The 17,870-nt window shown below is 57.2% G+C and overlaps 1 protein-coding gene and 1 long non-coding RNA gene across 2 annotated transcripts in view; both read left to right on the top strand.

Moving 5' to 3' along the window:
• The first annotated feature begins 2,990 nt into the window (after positions 1–2,990).
• On the top strand, positions 2,991–12,018 carry LOC144952863 (uncharacterized). Its single transcript, XR_013640701.1, has 5 exons — positions 2,991–3,018; positions 5,248–5,310; positions 9,106–9,166; positions 10,870–10,989; positions 11,981–12,018. It is a non-coding gene; the product is annotated as an uncharacterized LOC144952863 (long non-coding RNA).
• A 5,765-nt stretch (positions 12,019–17,783) lies between these two features.
• The window catches only part of TDRD12 (tudor domain containing 12), a 31,368-nt gene continuing 31,281 nt past the window's right edge, over positions 17,784–17,870 (top strand). The window contains exon 1 of the mRNA XM_078883279.1: positions 17,784–17,870. Coding sequence (XP_078739405.1) covers positions 17,784–17,870 — 87 coding nt within the window.

Raw genomic sequence — 17,870 nt, 5'->3', positions numbered from 1 at the left:
CTCACCCCTCGCCACACACTCACCGCTCGCCTCACACAGCACGCTTACCGTATACTCACCACACACCACACTCACCGCACTCACCGCATCTGACCACATCACCACATCTGGTCGGCAAGACTGGGTGTGTGGTGGAAGCATAACGGCCGGTGACCATCACCAACAGCATCATGAGCAGCTGCAGCAGCAACAGCATCATCATCAACAGCAGCAGCAGCAGCAGCAGCAGACTCGGCAGCATCAGAAGCAGAACCAGCAGCAGGAGATGCAGCAGCGTCATCAGCAGCAGCGTCTGGATCAGCAGCATCAACATCATCAGCAGCAACAGCTGCATAATCAGCAGCTGCAGCATCATCTGCAGCAGCATCATCAGCAACAAGAGGTGCAGCAGGATTATCAGCAGCAGGAGATGCAGCATCATCACCATCATCAGCAAAACCTGCATCATCAGCAGCATCAGCATCATGAGCAGCATCAGAATCAGCAGCAACAGCATCAGCAACAAGAGATGCAGCAGGATTATCAGCAGCAGGAGATGCAGCATCATCACCATCATCAGCAACACCTGCAGCAGCAGCATCATCAGCAGCCTCAGCAGCAGCAGGATCAGCAGCAGGAGATGCAGCATCATCACCATCATCAGCAACACCTGCAGCAGCAGCATCATCAGCAGCCTCAGCAGCAGCAGGATCAGCAGCAGGAGATGCAGCAGCAGCATCATCAGCAACACCTGCAGCAGCAGCATCAGCAGCTGCAGCATCAGCAGGAGCAGCAGCAGGATCAGCAGCAGCATCAACAGGAAATGCAGCAGCAGCATCATCAGCAACACCTGCAGCAGCAGCAGCAGCATCATCAGCAACACCTGCAGCAGCAGCAGCATCATCAGCATCAGCAGCATCAACAGGAGATGCAGCATCAGCAGCTGCAGCAGCATCGGCAGGAGGTGCAGCAGCTGCTGCAGCAGCAGCATGAGAGGCAGCAGCTACTGCAGCAGCAGCAGGATCAGCATCAGCAGAATCATCAGCTCTTGCTTGATCAGCAGCTTCAGCAGCTACTGCAGCACCAGCAGGAGATGCAGCAGCTATTGCAGCAGCATCAGCATCAGCGGGATCATCAGCAGCAACAGCATTGGCTGGCGAGCGGTGTGGCCTTAGCTGTGCTACCATCACCACCAGCACCACCAGCACCATCAGCACCATCAGCACCATCACCGCAAGTGTCACCACCAGTGTCACCACCGGTGTCACCACCAGTGTCACCACCAGTGTCACCACCAGTGTCACTACCGGTGTCACCACCAGTGTCACTACCAGTGTCACCACCGGTGTCACCACCAGTGTCACCACCAGTGTCACCACCAGTGTCACCACCAGTGTCACCACCGGTGTCACCACCGGTGTCACCACCGGTGTCACCACCAGTGTCACTACCAGAGCCGGATGCCGGCTCCAGCCGATTGCACGAGTCCCTGGCATTGGAACAACTGGCGCCACCGTGGCGTGCCGCTGGTGATGGTGGCGGTAGTGGCGGTTCATTTGTGGATTTCTCTGAATTCGAGGTGTGTGTGCCTCGCCTGGTGTTGTCGCTGTCAAGTGGCAGCCGTGAAGAGGAGGATGATGAGAGGGAGGAGGTCAGAGAGATTCAAAATGTAGAGGAGAGGGAGGAGGAGGAGGTGAGAGAGATTCAAAATGAAGAGGAGAGGGAGGAGAGAGAGATTCAAAATGTAGAGGAGAGGGAGGAGAGGGAGGAGGTGAGAGAGATTCAAAATGTAGAGGAGAGGGAGGAGGAGGAGGTGAGAGAGATTCAAAATGTAGAGGAGAGGGAGGAGAGAGAGATTCAAAATGTAGAGGAGAGGGAGGAGGAGGAGGTGAGAGAGATTCAAAATGTAGAGGAGAGGGAGGAGGTCAGAGAGATTCAAAATGTAGAGGAGAGGGAGGAGGAGGCTAGAGAGCTTCAAAATGTAGAGGAGAGGGAGGAGAGAGAGATTCAAAATGTAGAGGAGAGGGAGGAGGTCAGAGAGATTCAAAATGTAGAGGAGAGGGAGGAGGAGAGGGAGGTCAGAGAGATTCAAAATGTAGAGGAGAGGGAGGAGCTTGAGGAGGAGAGAGAGATTCAAAATGAAGAGGAGAGGGAGGACATTGAGGAGGGGGAGCTTGAGGAGAGGCAGGAGGAGTGTCGGCCTCGCCTGGTGTTGTCGCTGTTAAGTGGCAGCCGTGACGCGCAGAGGGAGGAGGAGGCTAAGGAGGTTGATAACAAAGAGGAGAGGGGGCAGCAGCAGCAGCAGGAGGAGGAGATTGAGGAAGAGACCGAGAGGGAGAGTGGGGAGGTGGAGGTGGGGCAGGTGCATCGGCTACCAGAGCCGGTGTGGCTGCAGGATAACGCCAGTGCTCGTGGTGGTGGTGGTGGTAGTTGTGGTGATGGCGCTAGCCGTGGTATTGATTACGGCGAAGGTTATGGCTACGGTGGCGCCGATCGCCACTGCGACGGTCGTGGTGGTGGTGATGGCGCTGGCGCCGGTCAACACTGCAGCGCTGATCGTGACGGCAATATCCATGGCGGTGGTGGCGGTGGCCCTCGTCACGGTTACGGCGGTCGTCACGGTTACGGCGGTCGCCACGGTGACGGTCATCACGGCGACGGCGGTCGACACGGCGGCCGTGGTGGCGGTCGCCACGAAGACGACGGTGGTAGCGGTTGCCGCGGCGATGGCGGTGACGGGGGCGACGGTGGTCGCCACGGTGACGGTGGTCGCCACGGTGACGGTGGTCGCCACGGTGACGGCGCCTGGTACGAGCGGCCCTCCTCTCCTCCCCCGCTGATGGAGTACCACGAGTTCCTGTACTACGATCAGCTGCACCGAGGCGTGGTCTGCAACATCATGAACACAGAGGTCAAGGTCTTGCTCCATGAGGAGGGGGGGGGGCGAGGACGCCCGCCGGGGGAGGGGTCCCCCCGCTCTACGAGAGGCCAGGACGGCGAAGTCTGGATGGAGGGAGGCCCCGCATCGCGCCAGGCTAGGTGCGCGCGCGAGAGACGGTTCGGGCGTGTAGGGCAAAAACAACCCCCCCCTACCCCTTCGCTTGTGCCGGACGATGACACTGTGGTGAGCAGTGCCATCGATGTGGGAGGGCCAATTTGTGGAAGTACTAAAAGCGATCCAGAGTCTGAGACTAGGAAAGACACCGGGCAGAGATGATCTCCCAAGCGAAATGCTGACGGAGGGTGGCGTTTTTGCACAGACTGCCCTACATGACATCATAACAACAGTCTGGACCACTGGACGGGTTCCGCAGGACTGGAAGGATGCCCTGGTGGTCGTCCTCTTCAAGAAGGGGGACCGCTCAGACTGTAACAACTACAGGGGCATCTCACTCCTCAGTGTGCCGGGAAAGGTCCTGGCAAGGATTATTCAACATCGCCTTGCCAGGCACACTGAGGAGAGGCTTGCAGAGCACCAATGTCTTTCAGGAAAGGGCGGTCCTGCACAGATACCATATTTTACGTCCGTCTGCTACAGCAGAGGTGTAGAGAATTCCAACAATACTTACAACTCTGCTTTATTGACCTGGTCAAAACCTATGATACCATCAGTAGCTCTGGGTTGTTGTTCGTGCTTTCGGAGTCCCTGACTGCTCACAATCATTAAGGATCTTCATAATGGTGAGCAGGCCTGGGTAAAACTACGTAGTTGGGAGTCGGAGTCATTCCCTGTTCACCTTGGGGTGCAACAGGGATGTCCTTTGGCTCCCACATTATTTAACATCTATTTTGACCACGTAGTTCGTGAAAGCCTTCGATGGCTATACCGGAGGAATTTCCATCTGGTACAGATACAATGGGAGGCTGATCGATGCCTGGGTTGTGGTCAAGGGATGGCTCCCTATTGGTCAAACATGTTAAGTATGCCATGATCTGGTCATTGCTGCTCACTCAGAGGAGGAGTTGGAGGCGCTGCTGCTGAACCTGGAGCGTGCCACTAAGAGGTGGGGCCTTACCATCAGCCCCACCAAAACTAAGCACCTGCCTGGGTATTTTGTACCATCGGACACTCCACCCCCACAACTCCCAATTGGTGATAGGGCAGTTGTGGAGAGAGTGGAGAGTTTCCCATACCTGGGCAGTGTGCTTATGACCGGCTCCAGTTTAACAGCAGAGGTCTCACTCCAAATCAGTCGAGCGGCATCTATTCATCGGTTGCGTAACGCTGTGTGGAAGCTACCTGGTCTGTCGCTCCACACGAAGCTTTGAGTCTTCTCGGCCAAGGTCATTCCCTTCTCTACGCTTGCGAAACGTGGACCCCCCTAATGGAACATCTTCGCCGGTTAGAAACATTCAGGCTGGCCTGCCTACGATCCATCCTATGTTTAACCAGGCTGAATTGTGCGAGGAGCTCACAAATCCTTGAAAGTTCTAGACAAAGTCCCTTCGGTGAGCTCCTCCGGCGGGAAAGGCTGCATTGGCTGGGTCATGTAGCCCACATGCCCAGCCACCGCATGCCTAAACAGCTTTTGTTCGGCCGGATCGAGGGGGCTAATCAGGCGTGGCACGGGCTAGAGAAGAGATGGGGTGATGTGGTACAGGAGGATGTGGAGCTGAGTGGACTTGCCGATGACTGGTGCCAGCTGTGTCAAGATCGGCCTCTGTAGAGCGGGCTCGTGAAGGACGCTACTGGGCAGTTGGAGGCAGTCGCCCTCCAACAACAACGGAGGGCGGAGGAGCGACGCTCACAACAACGAGCGGAGCGCCGGGTGGCTAAAGCAAAGCAAGTTGGCACAGTAGGGGGCACAGGTGGTGCATCAGCCAGTCATTTCAGTTGACCCGTGGCTCCTGGGTCTACCCCGTGACCTCCTGCCAGCGGGCGTTCGACACTTCACGTGGCTTCAAGGTGCACTTGGCCTGGCACAAGCGTCGTCGTGACGTCACCGCCACTTAGTGGCGAATGGTGACTGAGTGTGTCTGAGTAAGTGTGTGTGTAAGTGTGTTACTGTTTGTGAGTGTGTGTTTGTAAGTGTGTCACTGTGAGTGTGTCTGAGTGTGTGTGTGTGTGAGTGTATGTGTGTCACTGTGTGTGAGTGAGTGTGAGTGAGTGAGTGTGACTGAGTGTGACTGAGTGCGACTGTAAGTCTGAGAAAGTGTGAGTGTAAGTGTGTCACTGTGTGTGTGTAAGTGTGTCACTGTCTGAGTATGTGTGTGTGTGAGTGTGTCACTGTGTGTGAGTGTAAGTGTGTGTGTGCACTTTGTGTACAGGGCACATGAGGAGGAGTCTGTCGAGAAACGCGACGGTCTGAGCAAGAGGGCACTAGGGACGAGGTGAGAGCCACTCTGTGGGTGGGTGAGGGTGGGTGGGTGTTGGTGGGTGGGTGAGGGTGGGTGTTGGTGGGTGTGTGTGAGTGAGGGTGTGTGTGAGAGTGGGTGGGTGAGTGAGGGTGGGTGGGTGAGGGTGGGTGAGTTAGGGTGGGTGGGTCAGGGTGGGTGGGTAAGGGTGGGTGGGTGAGGGTGGGTGTTGGTGGGTGTGTGTGAGAGTGGGTGGGTGAGTGAGGGTGGGTGAGTTAGGGTGGGTGAGTTAGGGTGGCTGGGTGAGGGTGGGTGGGTAAGGGTGGGTGGGTGAGGGTGGGTGTTGGTGGGTGTGTGTTAGGGTGGGTGAGTTAGGGTGGGTGGGTGAGGGTGGGTGGGTAAGGGTGGGTGGGTGAGGGTGGGTGTTGGTGGGTGTGTGTGAGAGTGGGTGGGTGAGGGTGGGTGAGTTAGGGTGGGTGGGTGAGGGTGGGTGGGTGGGTAAGGGTGGGTGGGTGAGGGTGGGTGTTGGTGGGTGTGTGTGAGTGAGGGTGTGTGAGAGTGGGTGGGTGAGTGAGGGTGGGTGAGGGTGGGTGGGTGAGGGTGGGTGGGTGAGGGTGGGTGGGTGAGGGTGGGTGAGTTAGGGTGGGTGGGTGAGGGTGGGTGGGTAAGGGTGGGTGGGTTAGGGTGGGTGGGTTAGGGTGGGTGGGTTAGGGTGGGTGGGTGAGGGTGGGTGGGTGAGGGTGGGTGGGTAAGGGTGGGTGGGTGAGGGTGGGTGAGGGTGGGTGGGTGAGTGAGGGTGGGTGAGGGTGGGTGAGTTAGGGTGGATGGGTGAGGGTGGGTGGGTAAGGGTGGGTGGGTTAGGGTGGGTGGGTGAGGGTGGGTGGGTGGGTGAGGGTGGGTTAGGGTGGGTGGGTGAGGGTGGGAGGGTGAGGGTGGGTGGGTGAGGGTGGGTGGGTTAGGGTGGGTGGGTGAGGGTGGGTGGGTGAGGGTGGGTGGGTGAGGGTGGGTGGGTGAGTGAGGGTGGGTGAGGGTGGGTGAGTTAGGGTGGATGGGTGAGGGTGGGTGGGTAAGGGTGGGTGGGTTAGGGTGGGTGGGTTAGGGTGGGTGAGGGTGGGTGGGTGAGGGTGGGTGGGTGGGTTAGGGTGGGTGGGTGAGGGTGGGTGAGGGTGGGTGGGTGAGGGTGGGTGGGTGAGGGTGGGTGGGTTAGGGTGGGTGGGTGAGGGTCGGTGGGTTAGGGTGGGTGGGTGAGGGTGGGTGGGTTAGGGTGGGTGGGTGAGGGTGGGTGGGTGAGGGTGGGTGGGTGAGGGTGGGTGGGTGAGGGTGGGTGGGTTAGGGTGGGTGGGTGAGGGTTGGTGGGTGAGGGTGGGTGGGTGAGGGTGGGTGGGTTAGGGTGGGTGGGTTAGGGTTGGTGGGTGGGTGAGGGTGGGTGTGGATGGGTGGGTTAGGGTGGGTGGGTGAGGGTGGGTGATTGAGGGTGTGGGTGGGTGGTTGAGGGTGTGGGTGGGTGGTTGTGGGTGTGGGTGGGTGTTGGTGGGTGTCGGTGGGTGTTGGTGAGGGTGTCGGTGTGTGTGGGTGGGTGTTGGTGAGTGTGGGTGTGTGTGGGTGAGGGTGGGTGGGTGAGTGAGGGTGGGTGAGGGTGGGTTAGGGTGGGTGGGTTAGGGTGGGTGGGTTAGGGTGGGTGGGTAAGGGTGGGTGGGTTAGGGTGGGTGGGTGAGGGTGGGTGGGTGAGGGTGAGTGGGTTAGGGTGGGTGGGTGAGGGTGGGTGAGGGTGGGTGGGTGAGGGTGGGTGGGTGGGTGAGGGTGGGTGGGTTAGGGTGGGTGGGTGAGGGTGGGTGGGTGAGGGTGGGTGGGTGAGGGTGGGTGAGGGTGGGTGGGTTAGGGTGGGTGGGTTAGGGTGGGTGGGTGAGGGTGGGTGGGTAAGGGTGGGTGGGTGAGGGTGGGTGGGTGTGGATGGGTGGGTTAGGGTGGGTGGGTGGGTGGTTGAGGGTGTGGGTGGGTGGTTGAGGGTGTGGGTGGGTGGTTGAGGGTGTGGGTGGGTGGTTGTGGGTGTGGGTGGGTGTTGGTGGGTGTCGGTGGGTGTTGGTGAGGGTGTCGGTGTGTGTGGGTGGGTGTCGGTGAGTGTGGGTGGGTGTCGGTGTGTGTGGGTGGGTGTCGGTGTGTGTGGGTGGGTGTCGGTGTGTGTGGGTGGGTGAGGGTGGGTGGGTGTAGGTGGGTGAGGGTGGGTGGGTGTGGGTGGGTGTGGGTGGGTGAGGGTGGGTGTTGGTGGGTGTGTGTGAGTGAGGGTGTGTGTGAGGGTGGGTGTTTGAGTGCGGGTGCGCTGTTTATTTGTGGAGATTCAAAATCGCCACGCGATTCTGAAGGGAAATTTCGCCCGCCGCTATAAATTCCCGCGCGACGATGGTGACGACTATACTCTTAGTTCTTTCGTTAAAGTCACGTAGGTAAAAAAAGTAATTAAAATTAATAAAAATAAAACAATAATAAGTATAACCCGTAAAAACAAAGTTTGTCACTATAAATCCTTGATATGCGTTGCGGCCAGAGTCCTCTCGTCCTCTGGCTTGAGATGGCTGCCACCTATGGGTCAGATAATTGCATTGCACCATTAAGCAATTGGTAATTAAACAGAATTTTTTTGTCCTAAACAGTGTAAAATTTTGGGTAAAATTTTACACGAACATTAATTGTCACGCCACAACGAGTCTGCGTGGAAAATGTCAGCTCGATTGGATCACGGGAAGTGGGTTAAAAAACGACCGAAAGATTTGCACGGTCCTAAGCAAGCAAGCGAACTTAATATAAAGGATTTAAAAACAATGTTTTTAAATCCTTTATATGCGTGGCATCGGGGCGGCTCGAGTCCTCTCGTCCTCTGGCTTGAAATGGCTGCCACCTATGGGTCAGATGATTGTGTGCCAGCATTAACCAATTGGTAAATAAATATTGATATTTTTTTCCCTAAACAGTGTAAAATTTTTGAAAAAAATTTTCACGAAAATTCATTGTCACGCACAACGAGTCTGCGTGGAAAATGTCAGCTCGATTGGATCACGGGAAGTGGGTTAAAAAAACGACCGAAAGATTTGCACGGTCCTAAGCAAGCAAGCGAACTTAATATAAAGGATTTAAAAACAAAACATAAAATAATTCTCACGACGTTTCAGACGCTGTCGCCTCGACAGCCCTGTTCTTCACCTGAGGACGGCTGCTGCTTGCGTTGTGGCCGAAACGTCGTGAGAATTATTTTGTTTTATTTTTATTACTTTATTACTTCCCTTCACGACGTTTCGGAGGCAACACAAGCTTCCGTCTTCAAGCTTCAAATCTAGAAATGATGGTGACTACGTTTGACGAGAAGCCACGTGGCTGAGCTGCTATCATTTGTGAGGATCCAGGAGCTCTCTTCTGTCAAAAAGAGCAGCTCTACACAGCCACAGTGGATGCCTTAGCAGGTAAAATAAAACAATTAAAAGTTTAATCTTGATTTAAAGCTTAGCGACTGCTAGGAATCCTTACTCTTTGGTTCTTTCGGTAAAGTCACGTCGGTAGGAAATAAAACAAATCACGACGTTTCGGGCGCAACGCAAGCGTCCTTCAGGTGTGGGAGAGCGTGGCCTGCCGGTGAGGCAGACTGTTTTAAAAAGGTTTGAAATGGGTGTGGCCCAAGGGTCATAAAGAAGTGGCCGGGGCTAGTGATGTTAACGTGAGAAATTAGCGTGCAACTGGGCACGGAAGTGGCTATGTTAATGTGAGAGATTTAAAGTCGCTTGAATAGCTATGCTTTGTACGATAGGTTAACCCTCTGCTCTGTGTATGCTGTGCGCGCTGTAGGCTGTTGGAGATTCTGAACCCGAGCCCTATGAACCACGAAAAGCACGACTTCCAACTCCAGGTGACGCAGCACAGACAGGAGACACTCACCACTCGCTGTGTTTGGATCCAGCAGTGCGTTTCCCGACTTGTAGACGCAGCATTGGGGAACACTGGGACACACGCAGCGCCGAGACGCTCACCACTCGCTGTGTTTGAAACCAGCAGTGCGTTTCCCAACTTGTAGACGCAGCATTGGGGAACACTGGGACACACGCAGCGCCGAGACGCTCACCACTCGCTGTGTTTGGATCCAGCAGTGTGTTTCCCAACTTGTAGACGCAGCATTGGGGAACACTTGGACACGCAGCGCCGAGACGCTCACCACTCGCTGTGTTTGGATCCAGCAGTGTGTTTCCCAACTTGTAGACGCAGCATTGGGGAACACTTGGACACACGCAGCGCCGAGACGCTCACATCTGGCTGTGTTTGAAACCAGCAGCGTGTTTCCCATCTCGTAGACGCAGCATTGGGGAACACTGGGACACACGCAGCACTGAGACGCTCACCACTCGCTGTGTTTGAAACCAGCAGTGTGTTTCCCAACTTGTAGACGCAGCCTTGGGGAACACTGGGACACACGCAGCGCCGAGACGCTCACCACTCGCTGTGTTTGAATCCCGCAGTGTGTTTCCTAACTCGTATGCGCAGCCTTGGGGAACACTTGGACACACGCAGCGCCGAGACGCTCACCACTCGCTGTGTTTGAATCCCGCAGTGTGTTTCCTAACTCGTATGCGCAGCCTTGGGGAACACTTGGACACACGCAGCGCCGAGACGCTCGCCACTCGCTGTGTTTGAATCCAGCAGTGCGTTTCCCAACTTGTAGACGCAGCATTGGGGAACACTGGGACACACGCAGCACTGAGACACTCACCACTCGCTGTGTTTGAATCCAGCAGTGCGTTTCCCAACTTGTAGACGCAGCATTGGGGAACACTGGGACACACACACCACTGAGACACTCACCACTCGCTGTGTTTGAATCCAGCAGTGTGTTTCCTAACTCGTATGCGCAGCCTTGGGGAACACTTGGACACACGCAGCGCCGAGACGCTCACCACTCGCTGTGTTTGAATCCAGCAGTGTGTTTCCCATCTCGTAGGCGCAGCTTTGGGGAACACTTGGACACACGCAGCGCCGAGACACTCACCACTCGCTGTGTTTGAATCCAGCAGTGTGTTTCCCAACTTGTAGACGCAGCATTGGGGAACACTCGGACACACGCAGCGCCGAGATGCTCACCACTCGCTGGGTACGGGTAGGGTAGGGGTACGGGTAGGGTACGGGTAGGGTACGGGTACGGGTAGGGTACGGGTAGGGTATGGGTAGGGTACGGGTAAGGTACGGGTAGGGGTACGGGTAGGGTACGGGTAGGGGTACGGGTAGGGGTACGGGTAGGGTACGGGTAGGGTACAGGTAGGGTACGGGTACGGGTAGGGTACGGGTAGGGTACGGGTAGGGTACGGGTAGGGTAGGGTACGGGTAGGGTACGGGTACCCGTTTGCGACCCTGGTGCGGCCGGGTACGGGTAAGGAATCAAAACCCGTTAGCGACCTCTGGCGGTTACCGACCACAACAACTCCCCCCCCCTCACCCACCCGCCCCCCTTCGTAGGCGTGACAGCACTTGCCCCTCACCCCCCCCGCACACACACACACAGACAGTCATCTGTGTGTGTGTGTGTGGGGGGGGGGGTTGGTTGGTGTGTACCTTTGTCTGCAGGTGAGGTCGTGGAGCCGGGCTGCATGGCCGCCCTGGGACGGGGTCGTCGCCCACTCGACTCGCCCCTTCACCGCCTACCGCTCGCTGGACGCCGTGCCCTTCCCCGGCGAGGTCAAGAAGGTCAGGCACGCTCGTAGCCCCCGTCGTGGGGGTCGGTTGCGCCGTGGGGGTCGTCACGGGGTCGTCAAGGGGTCGTCAAGGGGTCGTCACGGGGTCGTCACGGGGTCTGTCGTCAAGGGGTCGTCAAGGGGTCGTGATCGAACCCACGACCTCCTGTAGACCAGGCGAGGTGGTTAACATCTCACCACCATGGTGATGAGAGAGAGAGACACACACTCCAAATATACAGCAGCAGGCATCAGGGTCGGGATCGAACCCACGTCCTCCTGTATTCCAGGCGAGGTAGTTAACATCTCACCACCATGGTGATGAGAGAGAGAGAGACGCACACTCCAAATATACAGCAGCAGGCATCAGGGTCAGGATCGAACCCACGACCTCCTGTACACCAGGCGAGGTAGTTAACGTCTCACCACCATGGTGATGAGAGAGAGAGACGCAGACTCAATATATAGTAGTAGGCATCAGGGTAGGGATCGAACCCACGACCTCCTGTATACCAGGCGAGGTAGTTAACATCTCCTAGCCACCGTGATGATGATGAGAGAGACACGCAAACTTCAAATATAACAGCAGCCATCAGGGTTGGGATTGAACCCACGACCTCCTGTACACCAGGCGAGGTAGTTAACATCTCCTAGCCACCGTGATGATGATGAGAGAGACACGCAAACTCCAAATATAACAGCAGCCATCAGGGTTGGGATCGAACCCACGACCTCCTGTATACCTATACCAAGCGAGGTAGTTAACATCTCCTAGCCACCGTGATGATGATGAGAGAGAGAGAGACACGCAAACTCCAAATATAACAGCAGGCGTCAGGGTCGGGATCGAACCCACGACCTCCTGTATACCAGGCGAGGTAGTTCGTGTGGCTCTTGTCGCCGTGGCAACCGCGTGCTCCGAGGCCCGCGTCGCCGCGGCAACCGCGTGCTCCGAGGCCCGCGTCTCCGTGGTAACCGCGCGGCCCATCCCTCTGCCGCCGCAGGCCCTGCTGAGGTCCGGCTTCGTGCAGCCCGATTCGCTGGCCGCCCGCTGCTGGGCTCCCGTGTTGGCAGGCGCCGACGTGGTCGCCGTGACGACCGCGGGCACCGTCGCCGTGGCGACGAGCGCGGAGCCGGGCGGCGTGTGCCACCGGCTCCCCACCGGGGCGGCCCTCGCCTACCTGCCGCCGCTCCTCGCGTGGCTCTGCAACCCCGGGGCCTACCAAGGGTTGCCCTTTGGCAACGGGGTGAGTGGGGCGGGAGGTTTGTGGGGGCGTGAGGGGTGAGGGGGGGGCGGTGAGGGGAGTGGGGGCGGTGAGGGGGGCGGGGTGAGAGGTGGGTGAGTGGGTGAGTGGGTGAGTGGGGTGAGAATTTTGTGGGGGGGGGGGGGTGAGGGAGGGGAGTGGGGGGCGGGGTGAGAGGGTGAGTGGGTGAGAGGGTGAGGGGTGGGTGAGTGGGTGAGTGGGTGAGGGGTGGGTGAGTGGGTGAGAGGGTGAGGGGTGGGTGAGTGGGTGGGTGAGTGGGTGAGTGGGTGAGAGGGTGAGAGGGTGAGGTGTGGGTGAGAGGTGGGTGAGGGGGTGAGAGGTGGGTGAGGGGGTGAGAGGTGGGTGAGTGGGTGAGAGGTGGGTGAGTGGGTGAGAGGTGGGTGAGAGGTGGGTGAGTGGGTGAGAGGTGGGTGAGTGGGTGAGAGGGTGAGAGGGTGAGGGGTGGGTGAGAGGTGGGTGAGGGGGTGAGAGGTGGGTGAGTGGGTGAGGGATGGGTGAGTGGGTGAGAGGTGGGTGAGTGGGTGAGAGGGTGAGGGGTGGGTGAGAGGGTGAGGGGTGGGTGAGAGGGTGAGGGGTGGGTGAGAGGGTGAGGGGTGGGTGAGAGGGTGAGGGGTGGGTGAGTGGGTGAGTGGTGGGTGAGTGGGTGGGTGGGTGAGTGGGTGAGTGGGTGAGAGGTGGGTGAGTGGGTGAGAGGTGGGTGAGTGGGTGAGAGGTGGGTGAAGGGGTGAGAGGTGGGTGAGTGGGTGAGAGGTGGGTGAGTGGGTGAGAGGGTGAGCGGTGGGTGAGAGGTGGGTGAGTGGCCACGGTCATTCCCTCCCTTCTCTACGCTTGCGAAACGTGGACCCCCCCCTAATGGAGCATCTTCGCCGGTTGGAAACGTTTAGGCTGGCCTGCCTACGATCCATCCTGGGTTTAACCTGCAGGCTGGATTGTGTGAGGAGCTCACAAATCCTTGAAAGATCTGGGCAAAGTTCCATCGGTGAGCTCCTCCGGCAGGCAAGGCTGCGTTGGCTGGGTCATGTAGCCCGCATGCCCAGCCACCGCATGCCTAAACAGCTTTTGTTCAGCCGGATCGAGGGGGCTAAACGGGCGCGGCACGGGCTAGAGAAGAGATGGAGTGACGTGGTACAGGAGGACGTGGAGCTGAGTGGACTTGCCGATGACTGGTACCAGCGGTGTCAAGATCGGCCTCAGTGGAGGAGGCTCGTGAAGGACGCTACTGGGCAGTTGGAGGCAGTCGCCCTCCAACAACAATGGAGGGCGGAGGAGCGACGCTCACAACAACGAGCGGAGCGCCGGGTGGCTAAAGCACAGCAAGTTGGCACAGTAGGGGGCACAGGTGGTGCATCAGCCAGTCATCTCGGTCATATCAGTCAGTCGACCCGTGGCACCTGCTGGGTCTGCCCCGTGACCTCCTGCCAGCGGGCGTTCGACACTTCACGTGGCCTCAGGGTGCACATGGCCTGGCACAAGCGTCGTGGTGACGTCACCGCTACTTAGTGGCGAATGGCGGTTGTTGTATCTGTGTCTATCTCTGCGTGGGTGTGTATCTCTCTGCGTGTATCTCTGCGTATCTCTGTATCTACGTGTCTCTGTGTGTGTCTCTGTGTGCGTGTGTCTCTGTGTGCGTGTATCTCTACGAGTCTCTGTGTATCTCTGTGTGGGTGTGTATCTCTCTGTATCTCTGTGTGTATCTCTATATCTCTGTGTGTCTCTGTGTGTGTCTGTGTAGCCGCTGCTGCTGGTGCTGTGTGCGGGCTGGCGCTGCTGCCTCGGGCTCCACCACCTGCTGGTCTCTGTGCGTGTCTCTGTGTGTGTCTCTGTGTGTGTCTCTGTGTGTATCTGTGTGTGTATCTGTGTGTATCTGTGTATCTGTGTGTCTCTGTGTGTATCTGTGTGTGTCTGTGTAGCCGCTGCTGCTGGTGCTGTGTGCGGGCTGGCGCTGCTGCCTCGGGCTCCACCACCTGCTGGTCTCTGTGCGTGTCTCTGTGCGTGTCTCTGTGTGTGTCTCTGTGTGTGTCTGTGTGTGTATCTGTGTGTCTCTGTGTGTGTCTGTGTAGCCGCTGCTGCTGGTGCTGTGTGCGGGCTGGCGCTGCTGCCTCGGGCTCCACCACCTGCTGGTCTCTGTGCGTGTCTCTGTGTGTGTCTCTGTGTGTATCTGTGTGTGTATCTGTGTGTCTCTGTGTGTGTCTCTGTGTGTATCTGTGTGTGTATCTGTGTGTATCTGTGTGTGTATCTGTGTGTGTCTGTGTAGCCGCTGCTGCTGGTGCTGTGTGCGGGCTGGCGCTGCTGCCTCGGGGTCCACCACCTGCTGGTCTCTGTGCGTGTCTCTGTGCGTGTCTCTGTGTGTGTCTCTGTGTGTATCTGTGTGTGTCTGTGTGTCTCTGTGTGTGTCTGTGTAGCCGCTGCTGCTGGTGCTGTGTGCGGGCTGGCGCTGCTGCCTCGGGCTCCACCACCTGCTGGTCTCTGTGCGTGTCTCTGTGCGTGTCTCTGTGCGTGTCTCTGTGCGTGTCTCTGTGTGTGTCTCTGTGTGTCTCTGTGTGTGTCTGTGTGTGTCTGTGTAGCCGCTGCTGCTGGTGCTGTGTGCGGGCTGGCGCTGCTGCCTCGGGCTCCACCACCTGCTGGTCTCTGTGCGTGTCTCTGTGCGTGTCTCTGTGTGTATCTGTGTGTATCTGTGTGTGTCTGTGTGTCTCTGTGTGTGTCTGTGTAGCCGCTGCTGCTGGTGCTGTGTGCGGGCTGGCGCTGCTGCCTCGGGCTCCACCACCTGCTGGTCTCTGTGCGTGTCTCTGTGCGTGTCTCTGTGTGTGTCTCTGTGTGTATCTGTGTGTGTATCTGTGTGTATCTGTGTGTCTCTGTGTGTGTCTGTGTAGCCGCTGCTGCTGGTGCTGTGTGCGGGCTGGCGCTGCTGCCTCGGGGTCCACCACCTGCTGGTCTCGCTCCTCGCCGAGCTGGGCGGCCTGCGCTGCGCACTACTCTGTGCCACCAACTCCTGCCCTGACGCGGCACTCCTCGCCGGAGGTGGAACCCCTACAGAATCCTATAGACTACCCTATAGACCCCTATAGAACCCTATAGATCCCTATAGAACCCTATAGACCTGCGCTGCGCACTACTCTGTTCCGCCAACTCCTGCCCTGACGCGGCACTCCTCACAGGAGGTGGCACCCCTACAGAATCCTATAGACTACCCTATAGACTACCCTATAGACCCCTATAGACCCCTACAGACCCCTACAGACCCCTACACACCCCTACATACCCCTATAGACCCCTACATACCCCTACAGACCCCTATAGACCCCTATAGAACCCTATAGACCCCTACACACCCCTATAGAACCCTATAGACCCCTACACACCCCTATAGACCCCTACAGACCCCTACACACCCCTACATACCCCTATAGACCCCTACACAGCCCTACAGACCCCTATAGACCCCTATAGACCCCTACACACCCCTATAGACCCCTACAGACCCCTACACACCCCTATAGACCCCTATAGACCCCTACACACCCCAATAGACCCCTATAGACCCCTACACACCCCTATAGACCCCTACAGATCCCTACACACCCCTACATACCCCTATAGACCCCTACACACCCCAATAGACCCCTATAGACCCCTACACACCCCTATAGACCCCTATAGACCCCTACACACCCCTACAGACCCCTATAGACCCCTATAGACCCCTACACACCCCTATAGACCCCTACAGACCCCTACACACCCCTACATACCCCTATAGACCCCTACACACCCCAATAGACCCCTATAGACCCCTACACACCCCAATAGACCCCTATAGACCCCTACAGTCTCCTACAGAACCCTATAGACCCCTATAGAACCCTATAGACCCCTACACACCCCTACAGGAGGGATCTCAGATCACTACCCAGGGAAGCTGTATATTGTTGTGTGAGTGTTGTGGTGGTGGTGTTGGTGGTGGTGTTGGTGGTGGTGTTGGTGGTGGTGTTGGTGGTGGTGGCCACCACCGGTTGTTGGGTGTATAGGCATGATGATGATGCTTGTGGTGGTTGTGTTGGTGGTGGTGGTTGTTGTGGTTGTTGTGGTTGTTGTGGTGGTTGTGGTTGTTAGTGGAGGTGGTGGTGGCCACACCGGTTGTTGTGTGGTGTATAGACATGACGATGGTTGTGGTGGTGGTTGTTGTGGTGGTTGTGGTGGTGGTGTTGGTGGTGGTGGCCACCACCGGTTGTTGGGTGTATAGGCATGATGATGATGCTTGTGGTGGTTGTGTTGGTGGTGGTGGTTGTTGTGGTTGTTGTGGTTGTTGTGGTGGTTGTGGTTGTTAGTGGAGGTGGTGGTGGCCACACCGGTTGTTGTGTGGTGTATAGACATGACGATGGTTGTGGTGGTGGTTGTTGTGGTGGTTGTGGTGGTGGTGTTGGTGGTGGTGGCCACCACCGGTTGTTGGGTGTATAGGCATGATGATGATGCTTGTGGTGGTTGTGTTGGTGGTGGTGGTTGTTGTGGTTGTTGTGGTTGTTGTGGTGGTTGTGGTTGTTAGTGGAGGTGGTGGTGGCCACACCGGTTGTTGTGTGGTGTATAGACATGACGATGGTTGTGGTGGTGGTTGTTGTGGTGGTTGTGGTTGTTGTGGTTGTTAGTGGAGATGGTGGTGGCTACCCCGGTTGTTGTGTGGTGTATAGACATGACGATGGTTGTGGTGGTGGTTGTTGTGGTTGTGGTGGTTGTTAGTGGAGATGGTGGTGGCCACACCGGTTGTTGTGTGGTGTATAGACATGACGATGGTTGTGGTGGTGGTTGTTGTGGTTGTGGTGGTTGTTAGTGGAGATGGTGGTGGCTACCCCGGTTGTTGTGTGGTGTATAGACATGACGATGGTTGTGGTGGTGGTTGTTGTGGTTGTGGTGGTTGTTAGTGGAGATGGTGGTGGCTACCCCGGTTGTTGTGTGGTGTATAGACATGACGATGGTTGTGGTGGTGGTTGTTGTGGTGGTTGTGGTGGTTGTTAGTGGAGATGGTGGTGGCTACCCCGGTTGTTGTGTGGTGTATAGACATGACGATGGTTGTGGTGGTGGTTATTGTGGTGGTTGTGGTGGTTGTGGTGGTTGTTAGTGGAGGTGGTGGTGGCCACACCGGTTGTTGTGTGGTGTATAGACATGACGATGGTGGTGGTGGTGGTTGTTGTGGTTGTGGTGGTTGTGGTGGTTGTTAGTGGAGGTGGTGGTGGCCACACCGGTTGTTGTGTGGTGTATAGACATGACGATGGTTGTGGTGGTGGTTGTTGTGGTGGTTGTGGTTGTGGTGGTTGTTAGTGGAGATGGTGGTTGCCACACCGGTTGTTGTGTGGTGTATAGACATGACGATGGTTGTGGTGGTGGTTGTGGTGGTTGTGGTGGTTGTTAGTGGAGATGGTGGTGGCTACCCCGGTTGTTGTGTGGTGTATAGACATGACGATGGTTGTGGTGGTGGTTGTTGTGGTTGTGGTGGTTGTGGTGGTTGTTAGTGGAGGTGGTGGTGGCCACACCGGATGCGGTTCTCTCTGCGATGTCACGGCGGTTGTTGCCATTGAACCGACTTTGCCATGTGGTGCTGCACGGAGCCGACAGCCTGGTCCTCACCCTCTCCACACAG

Source organism: Lampetra fluviatilis, chromosome 70 (assembly GCF_964198595.1).
Source record: "Lampetra fluviatilis chromosome 70, kcLamFluv1.1, whole genome shotgun sequence".
Classification (NCBI taxonomy): domain Eukaryota; kingdom Metazoa; phylum Chordata; class Hyperoartia; order Petromyzontiformes; family Petromyzontidae; genus Lampetra; species Lampetra fluviatilis.
Note: the sequence above shows the minus strand (reverse complement) of the source record. Positions and strands in the feature narration are given on the sequence as shown.